This window comes from Vitis riparia, chromosome 7 (assembly GCF_004353265.1).
Source record: "Vitis riparia cultivar Riparia Gloire de Montpellier isolate 1030 chromosome 7, EGFV_Vit.rip_1.0, whole genome shotgun sequence".
In the NCBI taxonomy this organism is placed as follows: Eukaryota; Viridiplantae; Streptophyta; class Magnoliopsida; order Vitales; family Vitaceae; genus Vitis; species Vitis riparia.
In genome coordinates, this window is record NC_048437.1 from 1,741,047 (window position 1) to 1,760,751 (window position 19,705).

The 19,705-nt window shown below is 36.2% G+C and overlaps 1 protein-coding gene across 1 annotated transcript in view; it reads right to left on the reverse strand.

Moving 5' to 3' along the window:
• Positions 1-3,355: 3,355 nt before the first annotated feature.
• LOC117917995 (CBS domain-containing protein CBSCBSPB3) overlaps positions 3,356-19,705 on the reverse strand; it is a 28,634-nt gene continuing 12,284 nt past the window's right edge. Inside the window, exons 5-14 of the mRNA XM_034834502.1 lie at positions 18,518-18,596; positions 18,299-18,412; positions 18,075-18,141; positions 16,834-16,939; positions 16,706-16,764; positions 9,783-9,889; positions 9,569-9,699; positions 7,009-7,091; positions 6,850-6,939; positions 3,356-3,901 (exon numbers count right to left, since the gene is read on the reverse strand). Coding sequence (XP_034690393.1) covers positions 3,725-3,901; positions 6,850-6,939; positions 7,009-7,091; positions 9,569-9,699; positions 9,783-9,889; positions 16,706-16,764; positions 16,834-16,939; positions 18,075-18,141; positions 18,299-18,412; positions 18,518-18,596 — 1,013 coding nt within the window. The 3' untranslated portion in view covers positions 3,356-3,724. The remainder of the gene's footprint in view (positions 3,902-6,849; positions 6,940-7,008; positions 7,092-9,568; positions 9,700-9,782; positions 9,890-16,705; positions 16,765-16,833; positions 16,940-18,074; positions 18,142-18,298; positions 18,413-18,517; positions 18,597-19,705) is intronic.

Here is a 19,705-nt window from a genome sequence, read left to right on the forward strand (position 1 = left end):
TCTCATAGCCTCACTCCCTCTCCCATCTCTCACTTTCTGTTCTCTCCCACTCTCTTGTTATCTCTTCACTATTAGGGTTTTTTAATTTCTATAACAACTTTTAAAAAAATTCTTAAAAAATAGAAGTTGCAAAAATATTAACAAATTTACAACACTTTTTGTCATGTCAAAAGGTGTCTCTTAAAGAAACACCTTCCACAATTTTCATATCAATGATACACATTAAAAAAAAAAAAAAAAGACACAGTTTCAGAATTTTTTTTTAATCATGCACATTAAAAAAAATGAATTTATACTAAAAGTGTCTCTTCCATAGACACCTTCCAAAATTCGACAAAATCAAGTTTATACTAAAAATGTCTCTTTAAGAGACATATTCTAGAATTCCATAAAATTGAATTTATACTAAAAATATATTTTCAAAAGACACTTTTCATAATTTTCATATCCATCACACGGTAAAATAAAAAAAAAAAAATTTGAATTTATACTATGTGTGTCTTTTCAAGAGGCACTTTCCACAATTCCACAAAATTGAATTTATACTAAATATATCTCTTCGATATCTCTTGAAGAAACACCTTCCACAATATTCATATATGTCACATAATAAAATAAAAAAATGAATTTATAGTAAAGGTGTCTTTTTAAAAGACACCTTCCACAATTTTCATATTAGCCATACAATGAAAAAAAATTTGAACTTATGTTAAAAATATCTCTTGAAAAGACACTTTACACAATTTCATAAAATTGAATTTATACTAAAGGTGTTTATTATAGGGACACCTTTCATAATTTTCATATTAGTCATACAGTGAAAATATTTGAATTTATACTAAAGATATTTCTTCAAGAGACCTACAATTTTATAAAATTAAATTTATATTAAAAGTATCTCTTGAAGAGATACCTTCCACAATTTTTCATATCAACCACATAATGAAATTTTTTGAATTTATACTAAATGTATCTCTTCAAAATTGAATTTATATTGAAGATGTCTCATACAATTCCACAAGAGAAACATTTCTACAATTTTTTTTTATCAATCAGACACATTAAAAAAAAATCAAATTTATACTAAAGGTATCTCTCAAAGAGATACCTTTCACAATTTTACAAAATTGAATTTATATCGAAGGTATCTCCTACAGTTTCAAAAGATACACCTTTCCACAATTTTTTTTATCAGTTATACATGTTAAAAAAAAAAAAAATTGAATTCATACTAAAGGTTTCTCTTGAAAAGACAACTTAAAAAAAAGAAGTTAAAATCTATCTCTTAATTAATTTTATCTTGAATACAATCAAATGTTTAAATGTTATCATGCATATACATCATAATCAATATTTTAATATTTGAATCCAATATCAATCAAAACAAGTAAACCAAATGTCAATTAAGTAGACTCCTTCCAAAATAGTAGTAATAATATTTTGTCCAAAATAATTTTGAAATAGGTACAATACTATAGAACTTATATCAACAATTAGTAAATCCAAAATATAACAAATATAAATATACATCATGACTATTTGTCCAAAATGATGACATGCAAAATACTAACAATATCCAAAATACAAGTTATATATAGTAACATCCTCAATGTGTACCGCATGAAGGAGCCTTTCTCTTCCATTGTGGACGTTGATGATATGCATATTCCACTATTGGCTCTATGGGGCTAACATGTGTGCTCCCTCTCCCCATGTCCTTGATGACCATGTCCTCAATCATATTCTCGACCATAATCATCCTCTTGTCCTCATTGATCATCAATTGTTGTAGGAACTAACTCCTCATCAACCAATGTAGTCTCTAATGATTTTCGTGTTGATGCAACCATTGACAGAGGCCTCAAAAAGAAACTAAAACCATGGATTTTACAAAACGGTTGATCCTTAACAACCTAATTTTAATTCTTGTATCTAAAACAATAACATCCGTAACATAGTGAATTTAGAAGAAATTACTATTTCAGAAAATGGGATGTGACATAGATCCCATAACCCAGCAAATCCAAACCAGCAACAAGCACTCGAATCATCTGAAATATTCACAAACACAGGTCCCAAAACCAAAACAAACAATAAGCACTAACAAAATTACAATATCCTAAAATCCAACAAAGTAGCCCAATTGGTTAAGGTGAATATTGAAAAATGTGATCCTGATAAGTGACACATAGTCCTGAGTTCAAATCTTGTCACTGATGATACCCTAAATGCACCCAATGCTGATTGTTGCAAAGCGGTCAACACCCCAAGGTTTGGATCTCCATAAAGAGTCCCAAGGACTTGATCATGAAAGGTTTCTTGGTTATAAAAATAAAATAAAATTACAAGACCCTAAAATCCCCACCTCCACAAAATGGCCTAAGTAAAGAAAATCAAGATCGATCCTGAAATGTGAGCCAAAAAATAGAACATGAGAAAAAAAATGGCACATAATTTCTAATGTTAGAATCAAGTTTTTTGTTAATGGACATTGAAGCAATTAACCAGACACAAGGCAAGCAATTAGCAAGAAAAAAATTTCAAGAATTATTTTCCTTCAAAACAAACAAAACCCAAAAACTTTTTGATATCAAATCCAAAAAAAAATAAAAATAAACCATCCTAATGAGCCATTAAATAACAATGTAAGCAACAAACAAAAATCACAACAATCAAATAACCAAATAAACCAAAAATAAAAATAAAAAAAACCCACACACAAACAAAATAAAGTCCACAAATTTGATGGAGAAATACCAGGAATGGATGAGAAATCTACCTTGAGAAAACCTAGATCAAGAAAGAAAATGAAGAAATCTACCTGAGAATGTTGCAAATGCAACAGCGGCTTGTGACGTGAGAGTGAAGGTCTTTAAACCTTCATATTGTGAGGGTAAGGATTAAAGGTAAGGGGTGAGATCTAGCTTTTCAAATGTTACTTTTTAGCATTAAAAAAAAAAGATTAAATATTTTAACTTTTTCTATTCAATCAAAAAACTTTTAAATAAGTAATAAGTCAAGAAAAAAATTAAAAAAAAAAACTAAAAACTATAAACAAATTAGTTTCAATAAAAAGTTAAAAAAAAAAAAAACAAACACCCTCTTAAATAAGTGAAGCAAATGAGTCTCTTTTTTCGATCACAAACGTGCCCTACGAGTATAGTAGAATAAACTTCACATATAGGTTCAATTTAGCCCAAGGGCTAAGCCAAGTGCACAAAATGCCAGCAGAATCCTTCTTTGAAGGTTAAAACTGGAGTCTTCACAACAATGATTAATATTAACATCATTCCATGCACTATAGAAGGAAAACAAAAAAAAAAACTTGGCTCTGTGAGAAGCAAAATAAATATGATTTGCACAGCTCCCAGAAAAATTTTACCCATGAGGAGATCATGCCTCCCCCAAAATAATTATATTGCACCGTCAACTATTGTAACAAGAGTATAAGTATGGTGTTTTGCAATTACACCACTGGACTCAAGTTTATATGCCACATCTATGTCAATGTTTCAGTTTTTTTTCAATTACAATAGAGAAAACATGTAAACAATATTCTCCAGAAATCCCCCCCACAGTTCTTTAAGTGCCCATCATTTCACCACAATTTTCTACCTCTATTGATTATTAGGTGTGAAGCTGGTTTTCACTTCAGATGTGGATAGAACATTCGATTATATTCAACTCCATAAGTCAATATTTTCTTTGAAGAAATGAAAGAACATCATAACTTGGCACGCTTTAAGTAGACCATAAAACCAACAACTGTTATGATCACTGCACTTGCCAAAATCCCAGAGTGGAGAAACACCCCTCCAGTACCTTGGACAGTGTCTGTGCCCGTCTGGGGTCTTCTTGTTTCCTGGATGGACTCAGAATAGTCCAACTGCAACCTTAAAACCTGGAAAGTAGGGAAGAAGTTAGAAGGAATAGTTTTAGAAAGCAGCATGCCAACAGAGCATATGGCATTAACTCTAAGTAAAATTAGAAGAATGGACAGAAGAGGACCCTAGAAGATACTGAAAGTGATTGTTTTTGTTATTTGAGATCAATCATTCACTATAAAGAGGAGATTCAAGAGGACATTTGACTAAAAGATGGTGTGGGAAAGTGATTGTGCAGTATTATGTGATCATTGTATACTCAATCAAATCAAAGGGAGAAAAATCAGGAGACAACCAAAGAATTGATCTTGCCTTATGAGATTTGTAGACCTTGCGGAAATTCTATTTTCCCTATGATTAGGATCTTCCCTAGAAGGTACAGAACTAGAAAAATCTCATAATTTATGATCAATTCATTCAACATTTCCTTTTTTAGAGGACAACTTCCCACAACATCGGGAACTCAAGAAACTTGTTCATGAAACAAGTGTAGCTAAATGAAGATTCCAAGATGGATGACCACAAGGGACAAATGCATAAAAGGAAGACTGGAGGTACACCAAATTGAGGATAGGATGAAAATTGTTTGAGATTGTTTGCAAATGTGAAATGAGAACCAGATATGATGGGCCAATGAGAAGTAATCTGATTCAAAGTTCATGGGTTTTGACGAACAAATAGGAGTAAAAAGAATTTTGTCAATATGTCTAGAAAAGTTATGATGGTATTTAATTTAATAGATGTTGGAAATTAAGGTTTATCATTGAGGTTGAATTTAAAGTCAGAAAAAAGCAAAAAAAAACATCCAAGTTTCTGTAGCAAGTGGCATAGCAGCAGTGAACAACCTTACAGTAGGAGACCTAGCGAGTAAGTATTGATTACACTACTGTATCAATTAATGGTTTGGAATTAGTTTTGATCCCAATGGTACATCTTACAGCCTTTTATTCTAAAGAGGGTTGTGTAAGGGTTGTAAATTTCTCTTTTTGAGTTTGTAAATGAGATCAATTGAAAATGTAACTCAAGGTTTTTTTAGATTTTCTACTTTCCCTACTTCTTTCTCATCTATGGGTTCATACTTTCCCCTTAAAAACTTTTTTTTTTTTTTAAAGGAAACCACGCATGAATATATTGATAGAAAAAGAAGTACAATAGGAGGATGAGGAATCCTCCCGCCAAAAGTAAAACTAAACAACATGAAAAAATAACAATACACTAGGCCGACCCATTGGAACTATTGGATCTACACCCTGATAGCCAATCAAGTTGTAATACGTTAAGAGGGATGCCCTTAAAACCCGTTGAACAAAACGCCCAAAAGGACGCAAGGAAATGAATGGAATCCCAAAGATTCCCTGAATTCCTAGCTTTGTCCTCAAATATCCTAGCATTTCTTTCCCGCCACACAACCTAGATTAACGCTATACTCGGCTTTGCCATAGAATTACCCCCCTTGGACTTGCCAAATCCTTTGTAATTGATGAACATCATGTCTGAAATGTTTTTCAGAGGTACCCAATCCATCTTGGCTAGCTGAAAAAGTCTGTGCCACAACCCCAACGTTACTGAACAGTGGAAGAAGAGATGATCTACTGATTCTCCTTGTTCCATACACAACTTACATATGTCAGGGCTAAGAGCTTTGTGGGGTCTCCTCAATTGTAGCAAGTCATTGGTATTTACCTTCTTGTGTGCCACAAGCCAGACAAAGGCCTTAACTTTGAAAGGGACTTGAGATTTTCATACAAACTTAGTGGGGAAAAATGGAGATGAATCAGGCATTTGGGACAAGGTTGTAAAGAAAGACTTGACTGTGAACAAACCTGAAGACAATAAGGACCATGATCTCGTGTTTGAAGCGGAAGTGGATAAGTTCATACAATCTAGAGAGTGCATGAGGCATTCTAGATCTTCTATCTCAGAATCGGTTAGATTACGACGGAAATTAAAGTTCCACGAGAAAGGGCGAGACGAACCGAGAATTGAAGATATTGGAATATTTTTATCCATTACCACTCGAAATAGTCTTGGATATTGGTCTTTTAAAATTTGGTCCCCCCACCACAAATCTTCCCAAAAACGAATTCTTTCCCCATCTCCTACGATAAACCGAGTATACTTGGAAAAATCCTGAAAGCCTTGTGCAATGGCCTTCCAAGGACAGCGGTGTGACCATCTGACTATAGTATTGGCATCCCAACCATTTGAGTGTGTCCCGTATATGCTAAGAATGACCTGATGCAATAGAGATGTACTTTCCCCTTAAAAACTTTTGCTACCAGAATTTGATTACTATGTGGAACAAAAAGATATCCCAAACCATTAAAACAGCTCAACAAGGCTAATATTATTCCCAACACCTTTCCACAGTAATCAACTTCTAATCATCCTCAACGCATTTTTCTAATAAGTTCCTATTCATCCTTGATCCATCTTACTTGTATCAAATCCCAAATCTAACCCCTTGTGGTAGAGGGTTGGGTTTTTTAAACTAGTCCAGGCGCAGCCTAACTTATATGATGTCATATCTGATCTGAAACCTGAATTGTATCACCACTATAGTCAGTATGTTCTGATACAAATTTCTATTTGTAATAAATCTAAATTGACAATAGAAGATAGCAAAACATAGTGAGCAATTTCTCAGTATCCATGAATACTTAATCATGTCAAAAGTGGAAATGTAAACTAGTGTCAACACAATTGGACAATAAACAAGAATGGAAAATGTTGTGAGAATTTAAACTAGTGTTGACACACAATTGGACCAAAAACATCAATGGAAAATGTAACACCTATGTCAAACTTTTACAAAAATTTTCTACTCCATGAAAAGCCAACAGTATGGAGTTAAGAAAGTACATTCATATAGCAGATGAAACTGTGAGAGAATTTTTCTAGTTGCATTTCACTGTTCGACAGAGAATATCCAACCCTAATGTCAGCACAAGGAAAAAAAATTTACCTTCTGTCCCACTACTCTAGCATGACTGACGGCACTAACAAGATCACTGTCAGTTGAAAGTAGAACTTTATCCCCTTCATCGTCTTCATACTACAAGAAACATGAAAAAGGGTTATGCCAAAAGAAAATACTCAATTTCAAATAATCTTCAAAACTCACCAAAATCTGTGGACGATCTTGGTCGGTACTGGCACCTATCCTCTGCATGATAGCGGATACCAGCTCATCTAAACTTTCAGTGCCTGAAGAAATAAAAAAATAGTGAACGTTTTATTTTATTATATTTTATTTCACTTGACTTGGATGGCAATTCCAGAGGACTACTTGACTTGAGAGTCATGCACAGAAGAAAAAGGTAAAAGGAAAAAACCTCCCCAAAAGCAAGAAATGTTTCTTGAAAAACACATAACTAATTAAGCCCCTGAACCAATATATATATATATATTTTTGATAGGTAAACAAAGCAAATATATTAAAAGAGCTTGGAAAAGATGCATAGAGTACACACAGAATATACAAGAAGCAGCCTAATGCAAGTGAAAAAGAAGAGAAACAACAAACCATCGCCCCTAACTAAAGGTTTCACCCTACAGCCTAACAAAACAAAAAACACCAGATATAGCTAACCCTTGGGTGAAAACTGCCATAGCCCCTCTTCTTAGCCTTCCCTGAACCCACCACCTTCAACCCCTCAAGAATTATAATCACAAGACTCGATCACTTACAAACCATCTCCCACCCACTACTCCAGCTCCTCTTTTTTATTTGAGTTGCAGTAATTGACCGAGCATTTTAAATTTCGCAGCACCCTAGCAAATCGGGGCGTGGAGGATGACCTCTTCTTCACAATTGAAACCGTGCGACCCTTCCTGCTTTCCATCTTTCTCAACAGGGAAGCAATTTCCTTCTCATTCTCATCCACTAGCAATCCCAGAAACTTACTAAAAGAGAGAAATTTCTGAAAAGAAGGACTGGAGAGGCTCTCTGCTACCGATGAGCCCCTAATAGGACTCCTGCAACCCGAATTCCCCTCCTCACTACACACTTCTTGGTTCGCCTTCTCAGTATCCTTAGGTTGCTTCTCTGGGGATTTCACTACCAAGCCCTCACCAGAAATCACACACAGAGGCCTATTAACGTTACTGTTGCCCTCTGTTGGAAGACCCACGTCCTCCTCCCTCCAAGGAACCAGACGGGAGAGGAAAACTTACCGGAGGCTTCCTTTCCTGACACTTTCGCCAAAAGGGTCTCGTTAATGAATGCAAGGCAAGAGATTACTGGAAAGGACCCCACCTGCATCACATGACTCTCTTATCGCCCCAATAAAAGCTTCCCAACCTGGGAATCTGCCAGCTTCTTCCAATAGAAGCTTCATCAGAGAGTGACAGCCCTTCAGTTGAGCGAATGTCGTGCCACAGCGGCCCCCCATCCTGCAGCAAGGCAGGAACTTGACATTCTGCTACTTCCCAACATCTACTCTCGTCATCTTGCAGCACACGTTCTCCACAAGCACAGCGGCCCCAAGGCTCCAGAGGCTCTTTTGAGACCTTAAATAAATTCCCTGACAGCCCAACACAAGGGCTTTTATAAACGTCCCCAGACTTAGTGGGCTGGGTTGAAGAAGAAGGCCCAAGGTCCTCTTTAGAGCCACTAAAGGCCTAAATCCCATTTAAAGACTTGTCCTCCCTACTTTGGGCTACACCACCAGCCACCCCGCCCACTCCTTTTGCTGTAGAGTCGTCTAGAGGCATCCCATCAGCCACCAAACGGTCTGTTCACTTCTGATTTTCCCCAAAGCACACCATCAGCACCCATTGCCCCCTTTCTCACATCAACCTTTTGCCTCCACTCATGAAAAGCCACTTCACTCTCTTTAATTTGACTTTTCCCAGATGAATCTCCCCTTCGTTTCATGCCATGTGCACTGACATCACCCTCAACCCTAACCTCCTGCACATATCCTTCGGGTACTACCTGAGACATCCATGGTGGAACTTCCTACCATAACTTCACAGCGAAGCAAACAGAACCTACAACAACTTGCAGCCAGCCCAACACTGTCCTTCCATTAGATCTTACCAGAATTCTGGCCCATAGGCTATTGCGATTTTTAACAGTAACTTCATTAAACCCTGAACCAATATGAAACCTTCATTGATTCTCCACCACCTAAAAACACCATCATTCACCTATAATGTGGCTATCAACCCTGAATACCACCACCAAATTACTATGCAACCAAAACCTCCATTGCTCCAAAAATGTCGTTCCACACTCAAGACATTCGCCCATCACCATATCAGCACCACCTCCAACATCTTCACCATAAAACACACCACCACCACCTAGAGAGTCCACTTTCACCTACTACTTGTACATGCAAAAACCATCATACAAATTCCAATGACAACATCTCCGCATGGCCACAATCATTATTGCCATCAGGCCACAATCATTGTTGCCACCATGCCAAACTGAAAACCCAACCCCATCCACCCAATCCCACAAAAAACAAGAGAAAAAAAGAAGAAAAAACCAATAGAAGAAGGAAAAGGAAAAAATGGATGAATATAAAATAACAACTCCTTATGATATCACCCAAGGTTTCTAATTCTCCCAGAAAGCATATTCAACCAATTCATAGTTAGAAAGAAGAATTAAATGTAAATGAGGACACATTCAGTTCCCAGGGTTTCGTATAGACTTTGATAGTACTCACCACAATTGAATCGATGTACACGACCCTTAATATCTTCAAACTTGAAGGCAAACGAATTCCCAAGACCAAGAGATGGATACATGTTCCTCCCAGGTTCAGCCCCATCTGCCGCCATCAATGCAGACAATTCACTGTACATAACATCAACAGGACTAGTTATTGAACTACCAGTTTACCAACATATAACAAATAATTATGGTAGAAAAAGAGATACCTCTGGGTGTCATAATCATCTGGTGGCTCTAGAGCAAGTGTTGAATCCCAAAACTTTTGCATTATCGTATTTGTGACCTCATTAACTGCTCCAGAGCTATTTTCAACCTGAAAAACCATATATCTGGTTACTAGAATATGTGGGACACTCCTCTACAGAAATGATTTGGCACTTGTTAATGCGTGCAAGTTGACAGTGTCCGACATGTCTTCTGATTAGTATAAACTTGGAAAACAAAATAGGAGAGGGGGCTGTGGCCTGAACAGCATGTGAATGGTATGAACTATATATATATATATATATACCTTATGAATTTCAAAGAATTGGAGTATGCATAAAGAAACTAAACAAATATGCACATAATTTAATTTCTCTTCAAAGTTAGCTACCTAGGTTCTATGAGTTTCCAGCTGTATCCCATTGAATGCAGAATGGATTTTGAAAGCCCACCCACTTTGAAACCAATTTCAAAGGCCAATTCCTCCACGTCCATCCTACTTATTGGAATCAATTTACTTTTCTTCAAGTTTATTTTCAACCTCAAGATCGCTTCAAACCACAAAAGCAACCAACTTAAATGAATAATCTAATCTTGCAAAGCCTCTAACCTAAATCTAACTTTCCTTGGAATGCTAAACAAGGACAAAGTGTATATGACAAGCTCAATAAAGTGCTCCTCATCAAAGTGAGGCTCCTTGCTTTAAAAAATGTATTGTCGTTTCCATATCACCAACATAAGTAAAGGAAAGCCCTCCCACCTTGCAAACAATTTTAGAGGTCAATTCCCCTACGCCCATCATTCCTATTGGAATCAACTCATATTTCTTTAAGTTTATAATTCACTGAGATGGCTTCAAACCACATAAGCAATCAACTTAATAAAGCATCTAATCTCACAATGCCTCGTAAAAACAATAGTATCATCAATAAACAACAAATGGGACACCTCCACCCCCTTACCCTAAACCTTGTCAAGTAGCCTCCCTCCCAAGCTCTCTTAAGAAGACAACTAAGGACCTCCATGGCTAATACAAATAAATATGATAAAAGCGAGTCCCTTTGTCTCAAGCCTCTAGAGCTTTGAAAACAACCAAGTGCTATGAACACAAACAAAGAAATTTATTGTAGGCATGCACCATTTAATTCATCTGATCCATCTCTACCCAAAGTCCATCTTTCCAAGAATTGCTAGCAAAAAGCCTCAACTAACATCATCATATGCCTTTTCAATATCTAGCTTACACATAACTCCATAGACATCACTTTTCAACACAGAGTCAATAGCATCACTAGCTATAAGCGTCGCGTTTAGAATTTGTCTTCCCTCAACAAAAGCATTCAAGGATTTGGATACCACTTTTCCCACGACCTTTTTAAGTTTATTGACTAAAACTTTTACTAGAACCTTATATAGAGAATCCACCAAAACTTATAGGCCTAAAATCCTTTAGATCTTCTGCTATCAGCAACTTCCCTTGCCTCTTCTCCCTTTTTTTTTTTTTTTTGAGAAACGTGGTGTTAAGATTTTTTTTCTTACCTACACTAATCATGAAACTCTTTAAAAAGACTCATCATCTCTTCCTTTACAAAATACATACTTATCTGCTTGAAGGCTATATAGAACCCATCTAGGCCTGGGGCTTTGTCCCCCATTGAAGTTCAATAAAGCATTGAACACCTTTTCCTCCAAGAACAACACATCCAATTTTATTTCCTACTTGTCTAGCATGTTAAAAGACATTATATTGATTCTTGGTCTCCAATCCCATGAATCAGATAGTAAGTTAAGTCTATGTCACTCCTTTATCTCATTCCCATCAATTAGGTAAGCCCCATTAACTTTAATCTTGGTCACAAAGTTTCATTTTTTATGCACATTAGTCATTTGTGCAAGAATTTAGTGTTTTTATCACTCTCCTTCAGCTAAAACTGCCCTTGATTTCTATCTTTAGAAGACTTATTCATAAGAGCCCATTTTTTATACTCCTCCCTTGCCACCCTTCTAGCTACCACCTCTTCTTGAGATAGTACACCTACCCTCTCCTTGGTGTCCCAAAACAACACATTGTTGAAGGTCATCTGCTTCCTCATTATGAAATTGTCAAACAACTCTTTGTTCCTTTTTTTCCAGTTTGACTTCAAGGCTTTCAATTTCACAACCAAGATGAAGCTATAAGCACCTCTAAAGTCATACCCCATCCACCACCTCTTAAGCAGATCTTTGAAGCCCTCCACTTTTAAACCCATATTTTCAAACCTAAAAAGGGTAGAGCGTCTCCTCATCCCTTCCCATCCAATAGAATAGGTGAATGATCTAACATAGGTCTCTAAATATTACACTGCACCACTCGACTAAAATGACTTTTCCATTCCTCGGACACTAGGAAGTGATCTAATCTTGATAGGGACCAATTATTCAAGTCACCACAACCAAGTAAAGGGACCTCAAAGAAAGAGAAGATCTCCCAACTCAAGCTCCTTGATAGTATCTAAGAATCTTCTTGTTGAAATTTGGCATTCAAAGTCAAGGTTTTAATTTAGGAAAGTATTTTAGGAATAAAAAAGGAGAGATCATTTAGGATGATTCAGTTTCCTAATTTTAGGAGAGAATCAAGCTAGATTGATATTTTCTTATTCAATCATTTGTGTATATATATGTGTATGGTGTGTACCTAAAAAATTAATAAAGGAATTCAGAAATTCTTCACTTCTCATGTCAAAGACGACCTAATACTTCTACTTCGCTCCCTTGAAAATTTGACAATGTTGCAATCCCCTCCAATGCACCAAGGGAAAACCCATAAACCCCTGATGGCTCCCAACTCATCCCATAGGCCATCTTTATCCCTCCCTAAAGTAGGTTGTACATCCCCATGAAAACCCAACCAACCAAAGTCATCCTCATAGTTTTTAAAACGACACAAGATTGAGAACTTGCTCACTTCCATGCCAATAATTTGCAGCACCCTATTAACCCGAAAAACCAGGACCTAGCAAGCAACAACCGTAGCATTCACCCACTCCTAAGCTTTTCACTAACTCCAACAACATCTTTCGGACTTTTGTTTCTTGTAAACTAACCAAATCCAATTTTGATAATCTAATCAAAGACTTGATAACCTCACATTCCAAGATAAAATTTTTAACTTCATTTGCATATTGTTACAAGATCCCATCCTTACCTACCAGTTCCACCCCCTCTTCTTGCTCCAAAGTAGTTCACTAAGCACTCCAATTTCTTTAGCTCACTTTCAAATTTTGAAGCCATATTTTCTCCTCTCATGTGCTTGACCCTTCAGCTCTTTCCTTAACTTCATCCTTCTAAGGAGAGCCAAAATCCATACCTTGAAACCCTCCATGGGCATGACCAAAAACCTACTGAAGGTGGCCAAACTGCTTGAAGACCAACTTTTCCGCAAGCATGTTCCCCATTTGAGGCTACAATTTTTTTTCTCCACTTTCTCTAGTAACTCCATGAAGCTACTTTATTCCAAAATCATCCTTTTTTTTATAGGTAATTTTTTTTCCCTATTAGGACCTGAATGTGGAACCTCCCACAAGCCCTCCCCATCCCTTTACCACTTGAGCCAGGCCTTAAGGGCTTTATTCCAAAATTATCCTTAATAAACATCTAACCATGCTTTGAGATGCTTGCCCACACCACACCTCCATAGCCCTTTGGTTCACTACCCTACCCTTAGACATCAATACAACGACCACTCCTAAAAAAGGAAGACTACAAAGAAGCCGTAACCCCACAAAGATGAGAAAGGGAGGAGAACATGAAAATTTAAACACCTCGGCCAATCAAGCCTCATTAATGAACAAGGAACGGAACCTAGACGATGAAGGCACCGACGTGGTTTGTAATGATGCCTCCTCACCAGCGACAAAGACACCTTCATTAGCTTACTTTTCCCCTACTATACAACCCCTTGACAAATCTAAACCTACTATTAAAGGGGCTAAATAGCCCTTCAAATCCAAAGAGGCCTAATCCACACAGTTCACTAACCCAAGCCCAAGTCCAAGTCTATCCCCTTTAAGGTGTCGTCGACCCAATACACAATTCACGTGGGTTCTATGATGGTTGCTTAATCCTTTCAATGGCCCCTAAAGACTTGACCCGCTTCACATACCCACCTTTCTTGTAATGGGCCTCAATCAAATCCACTAGCTAACCCCTTAGGCCCACTAATTGCACTACTTTGGGCTCTTTTTCCACATACATTGCCCAAACATTCAAAACCAAAATTTGTTGCAAGCCCACCACCATCACCTACTTCTACCTCACCTAGCCAACTTAAACTAGCCTCTTCAAGGCTAAAAAGATCACCACTACTTTCCCCTCTCCCCTTAAGTCATTAGGCAACGATGTTCTATACCATGCTATAAAAATGAAAAAATCCCCCACTTTCTCACCAGCACGTGACAACAAACCACCTTCACCCCTAACCTCTAGCCCAAAGCACCCACTCCTTAGGGCTACCTGTGACAGTCACAGTGGAATTTCCCCACCATAGTTTTATTGTGAAGCACAACAAACCCATCACCACTTGCACCAATCATGGTGTTGTTCTCCTATCTAATCTCACCAAAACTCTCACCCATGCAAGTTATGGTGAAGAGCTGTATCCTTGTTCATTGCAACAAAACCACTATAGAAGGTCCCTTAACATTTTTAGCACCTCCTGACACAACTGTAATGGGAGTCCCATCACCCTCACCTACACTTCCTTTCCATGCACACCACTTCGAAAACACCCTATCTCTAGAACCCACCAATCCAAATGCAGCATCTTGCCCTCATACCTCCTTAAACCTTCAACAAGTACCAACTCTGCGTCAAAGACTTCTTCCAAATCAAATATGAAGAGGGCAACCTCTAACAAGGAAATCTTCACACCACCATTTAGAAACCAATTTAAACAACCCACGTCCTTAACAAAGATAAATGGAGTCGAATCTAAGAACCCCACCCATCTCCCAACTCAACAACACTTCAAATGTTCCATCCTAAGTTGCACCTCTTTCTCACCTAGCTAAATGTAGACCGCTTCAACTTCCATGCCCTAGGCCTTCTTTACCATCTCTATGAAGGACAATAACTATGTTGTTGTGCCCTCTGAAGGTCTCTTTGCAACTAGGGTTAGGATACTCTTTGGACCAAAGGAGGATACCACTCCAAGCCATGGGAGCTTCTCAACAAGAATGGGCCAGGCCCCAAGAATACCCCTACCTACTAGGAAGATCAAAGTATGCCTCTTAACCTCTATAGAGCTAATCAAACAAAGAATGAACCTCCCAACCACATTGGAACGACGCACTGGCTTGACAGTCCTTCCCCCTTCATCCCAAACCTTGAAACACATCATCCCATCTTCTTCCCTACAACATCCCTACAACAAGCCTCCATTCTTCCAAGAACAAGGACAAACTAAAACTCCCGAACATAAATCAAACTAGAAAAGTCTCTACTCATTTCAAAAATTTTCCTTTAGGCATTCCCTTGACTTCCTGAATAGAAATTTCGAAGGATTACGAATCCACGACAAACCAACTCCTACCTCCTCTTACTATGCTTTTCCTTTTCTCTAAAGCATTTCATCCATTTTTTTGAAAGATAGTATGTCACATTGAATTTTGCATCATATAAATATTTTTGTGATAAGGTGAGCTTCAGGGTTTTCTTTCTTTGCAATGTTCTTTTCATAGTTTTGTATTGTTTGAGGGACCTTCCATTGTTCTAGCCTTCTTATTCCTTATGCTTTACTTAATAAATTCATAGTTGTTAATATATATATATATAAATAACAAACACACATGAAAATATCAAGTATAGCTAAAATAACAAAGAGATTTTTCTTTAAGGGTTATATTAAGTAAAATTGAACATATCTAGAGCAACATTATTAATAGAAGAGGATATTAAGTTTATGTATGAAAAAGTACTTGGTATCTCTTATTCTACATTCAAAGCTTAATCAATTACTATTGCCTCATTTTGATAAAACTTGGTCATGGTAATTTTACAATCAAAACATTTTCTTCTTGGACTAGACATTCTATCACATAACATTTTGGGTTTTTCTTTAGAGACAAAATTTGTTTGGTTGACTTGGGTACGGGTGTCAGTTTTGCCTTGTCATGGAAGCCTAAATTAGCTAATCAAGAACTAAGAGAGGAGCCTCTTCTCGAGTTGATTTTCAATTGGCTCTAATGCCCCCCTTGAGTTTTGGTCCTCCACCTTCTTAGAGTTGGGTAGCCAATGCTTTCCACCAAAAAGTTTTTTTTTTTTTTTTTTTCACTTTATATCAATTAGTTTTCCCTTTTTGAAGGATTTCTCATCCTTCTTCATTTTGTACACAACCTTACTTTTTTAACAAATACAAGTATAGTTTCATAACAAAATATGTTTGAAAATTTTTTAAATTTTTTTTAAAGAAATTATTTTAAATTTTTTTAATTCCATTAAAATAAATATATTTTATAAATAATTAAAATATTATAATTTTTTATAACTTATTTTATTGAAAATTATTTTATTATTATTATTATGATAGATATATTAAAAGTAGGAAAATAAAAATAAAATTAAATTAATTTTAAATTTTAATTTTATATATAATCAAGGCAGGGCAAGGTGGGACAAGGCAATACCCAAACCTATCCCAAGTTTTTTATTTAAAAAAAATATAAAAAAATCTCAAACCTACCCCTAACCCGTTTATTTAAATTTCAAATCCATCTCATTAGAGGCAACCCGAAAAAACCCGCCCCATTGTAATCCCTAATATTAGATTATATACAAATGAGGCCATATTAGATTTCGAAAGTTTTTAAAGAGACAAAAAGCTATGAAAAGCAACAAAGAAGTGCATATTGTTACCAAATAACTGTAGCATCAGAAACAAATGTATTACCATTGAAATTGCTGCATGAGTTATCTGCAGAACATCAACACAGGCAGCAATACCTCCATCTGCCCAACAGATGATGTTAAATATTTCATCATGAGAAAAATGCATTGCATGAAGAAGATAATGCTCACCTTTGTCTACAACAGGAAGATGTAAAAACTTCCCATCATGCATTATGTGTAGCGCATCAAGGATTGTTGTCTCCAAGGTTGCGCATTCAGGGTTTGGAGTCATCACCTAGATAAGGAAAAAACACAAGTGAAATCATGCTAAGTACAACAAGAACTTGCATGATCAAAGAGAAAGCTATAAGATCCATTAGGTCTCTTGTTTCAAGGTATGAGAAGGAGAATTATACATTACACAAACGATGTAACTAAAAGGAAAAAACAGTTCAGTTATCAAATTCATCTGAACCATTGCTGTCATATAAGGTGCTAGTTATTAGATTTACTTTGGAAAAAAAGAAAAGAAAAAATAAATAAAAATAAAGAAATCAAGCAGTACCAGCCACAAACAAATAGTTTATGTAAGTGCTATTAAAGAGGACTAGAATCAGTGAAATAAATCACCAAAATGAGACAGAATAGAAATCTTGCACAAAAAATCTTTGTATAAATGTAGTACCCAAGCCACTACAACATTTCCACGTACATAGTCAGTGGTGGACCCTACAGCCCAATTCAGACATATTTTGTCATTTGCAGAATGCAAACCTACAAGACTGTTCTATAAGGCCAACTAAATTTGCATATGCAAAGAGGCGATTCCAACAGTCCATGAATCACAAGATTTTAAATATCACTTATTCCACTCACATCTATGCACAAAATATATCCACATGTAAAATTCACAGCCCTCCCATGACAACCTTGAAGGGTTTTCAATTTACCTCCACAAACAACTTAACTACATATCAATAGGCATATAAGGTCTAGCAGAAAGAAGAATAACACATCTCAATCACTGCAATCTCTATCTGCTTGTATTCAGTTGAAATGGATCTCAAAGTTTATTAAAAGGTGGCATAGGTAGACAACATGCTGGACTAAAAATCAAGAAAAACATCAACACAACTTTCCCTGACAAAATGATAAACAGGAAGACTGATTCATGCCAAAATGAAATTCCATTACAAGAACATTGCATATCCAACCAAACATTGTGGACTTAACAACAAAACAGAACATAAATAAAAAGGTGGAAAGCTCAGTATACAACAATATAACATTCCCAGAATATTCAACTTTGCAACTTGCAATGAATTTATGGTCAGGCATTATGAAATATTCTCAATAATGGGCTATATGCATTCAAAACACATACATATAAACAATGATCAGTTATACAACAGTAGTTTCACAACAACAACCTTTTCCACCAGAGTCAACTCAGGAGAAAGGTTTTGTGCCACAACCCGCATAAGAATATCCTTTGAACTGCAAGTTAGTTGAAACAAACAGACATAAGTAACCACCAGTAGATATAAACAGACATCAAAACACCTCCTGAAATGCTGCTAATGCAAAAATAAAACCTTGTTGATACAAAGTTACAGTCAGAAAAGATAGGAGCCAGTAGAGAAATGAATAATACGTTAATATCCCCTGAATCTTGCTTCCAGTCATGATTATAACTGAATTAACCCGATATTCTCGCATCTTTTTAGCAGCAACAGAGATAGGATCAGAGGGTGATACTATTGCAACCCTGGAAACAAAAGAAGCTACAAAACTTGGTAACAAAAAACCAACTGATAAAACTGTAAAATGCATATCATTGGAAAGGCAGACCAATAGCCAAGGTTAAAAGTACTTGGTATTTTCCGCAATGATAGTTGACAAAGCAGGCTTGAACATCCGCTCCCTAAGCGTTTCAATAAAACTATATGGAGCTGGCAAGCAAGACCATAGAAGAAAAGAGAGAATGAAATTCTATGTTATGTACTGCACTTAAAGTGAAATTGATGAAATACAATATGGATTAAAAGAATAAGCTGCAATTAACCATAAAAAAATTTAAAAAAAAGAAAAAAAAAAGGGGGGAACTGCAGAAAAACATCAGATGAATAGGCTTATCCATGCCTTACAAGCCTTAATTTTATATCCGCAGAACCTCTTATGTCAGAATTCCAACTTCACAACCATACAAAACAAACAAAACATAATGAGTGCCAATATATAAACAAAAACTAACTAGAATCAAAGGCAGTGATACAGGTACAAGTAGCAACTCAAGGGATCATCTAGTTTATTTGTCCTGAACTTTTATAAACCTATCAAGGCAGAGCATTACCCTTTCTAGTTCAAGGGCAAGTTCTGGAAACCAACAAAACTCTGAAATAGTCTAACCATATTTAAATATTAGTGTGTTAGGTGAGAGAGCAAAGGTTCAGCTCAATTCCAAAATAACATAGAAATGAAGAAAATTAGAAACCATCACATTACTTCACCTTCACACTATATAGAAAGAAGCATACATACTGTTCTGCCCACTTTAGTAACCGTCAAGCAGCCAAAATAAAAAAGCTCTTATACTTCAAATTTCAATTAGAACATCACATATAAATACAAAATACTGCTGCAACTTTTGAGTTGAAGCAATAATATGAAAAATAAAGCATGGGGGAAGCAACCTCATATACAGTTCATAGAAAGGGAGTAAAACAAAATACTTAACTTTCTTTTTCAAAATTTCATTGCCAACCTGCCAAAAGATTTTCTATCCGATTTTTTGTTGCAATCTTCCCCAGATAAGTTTATTTACCAGTTAGCTGACATATAACTAGATTTCCCAATTATTTAGACCTTTTTTAAGTAAGAAGTTGCTGGAGATCCTGAGAAACAAAGAAAATTTACATCCAAATACATGACCTATTCTTTAGTGGATATAGGCTGAGTTATCAACTGGAGACCCAGAGGCTTATATTTGCAAGTTTTGATGCTTCGTCTTTCAAAGGGAAGAAAGACAAGAGAATTTTCTGATTGCTAAAATATAAGTGTA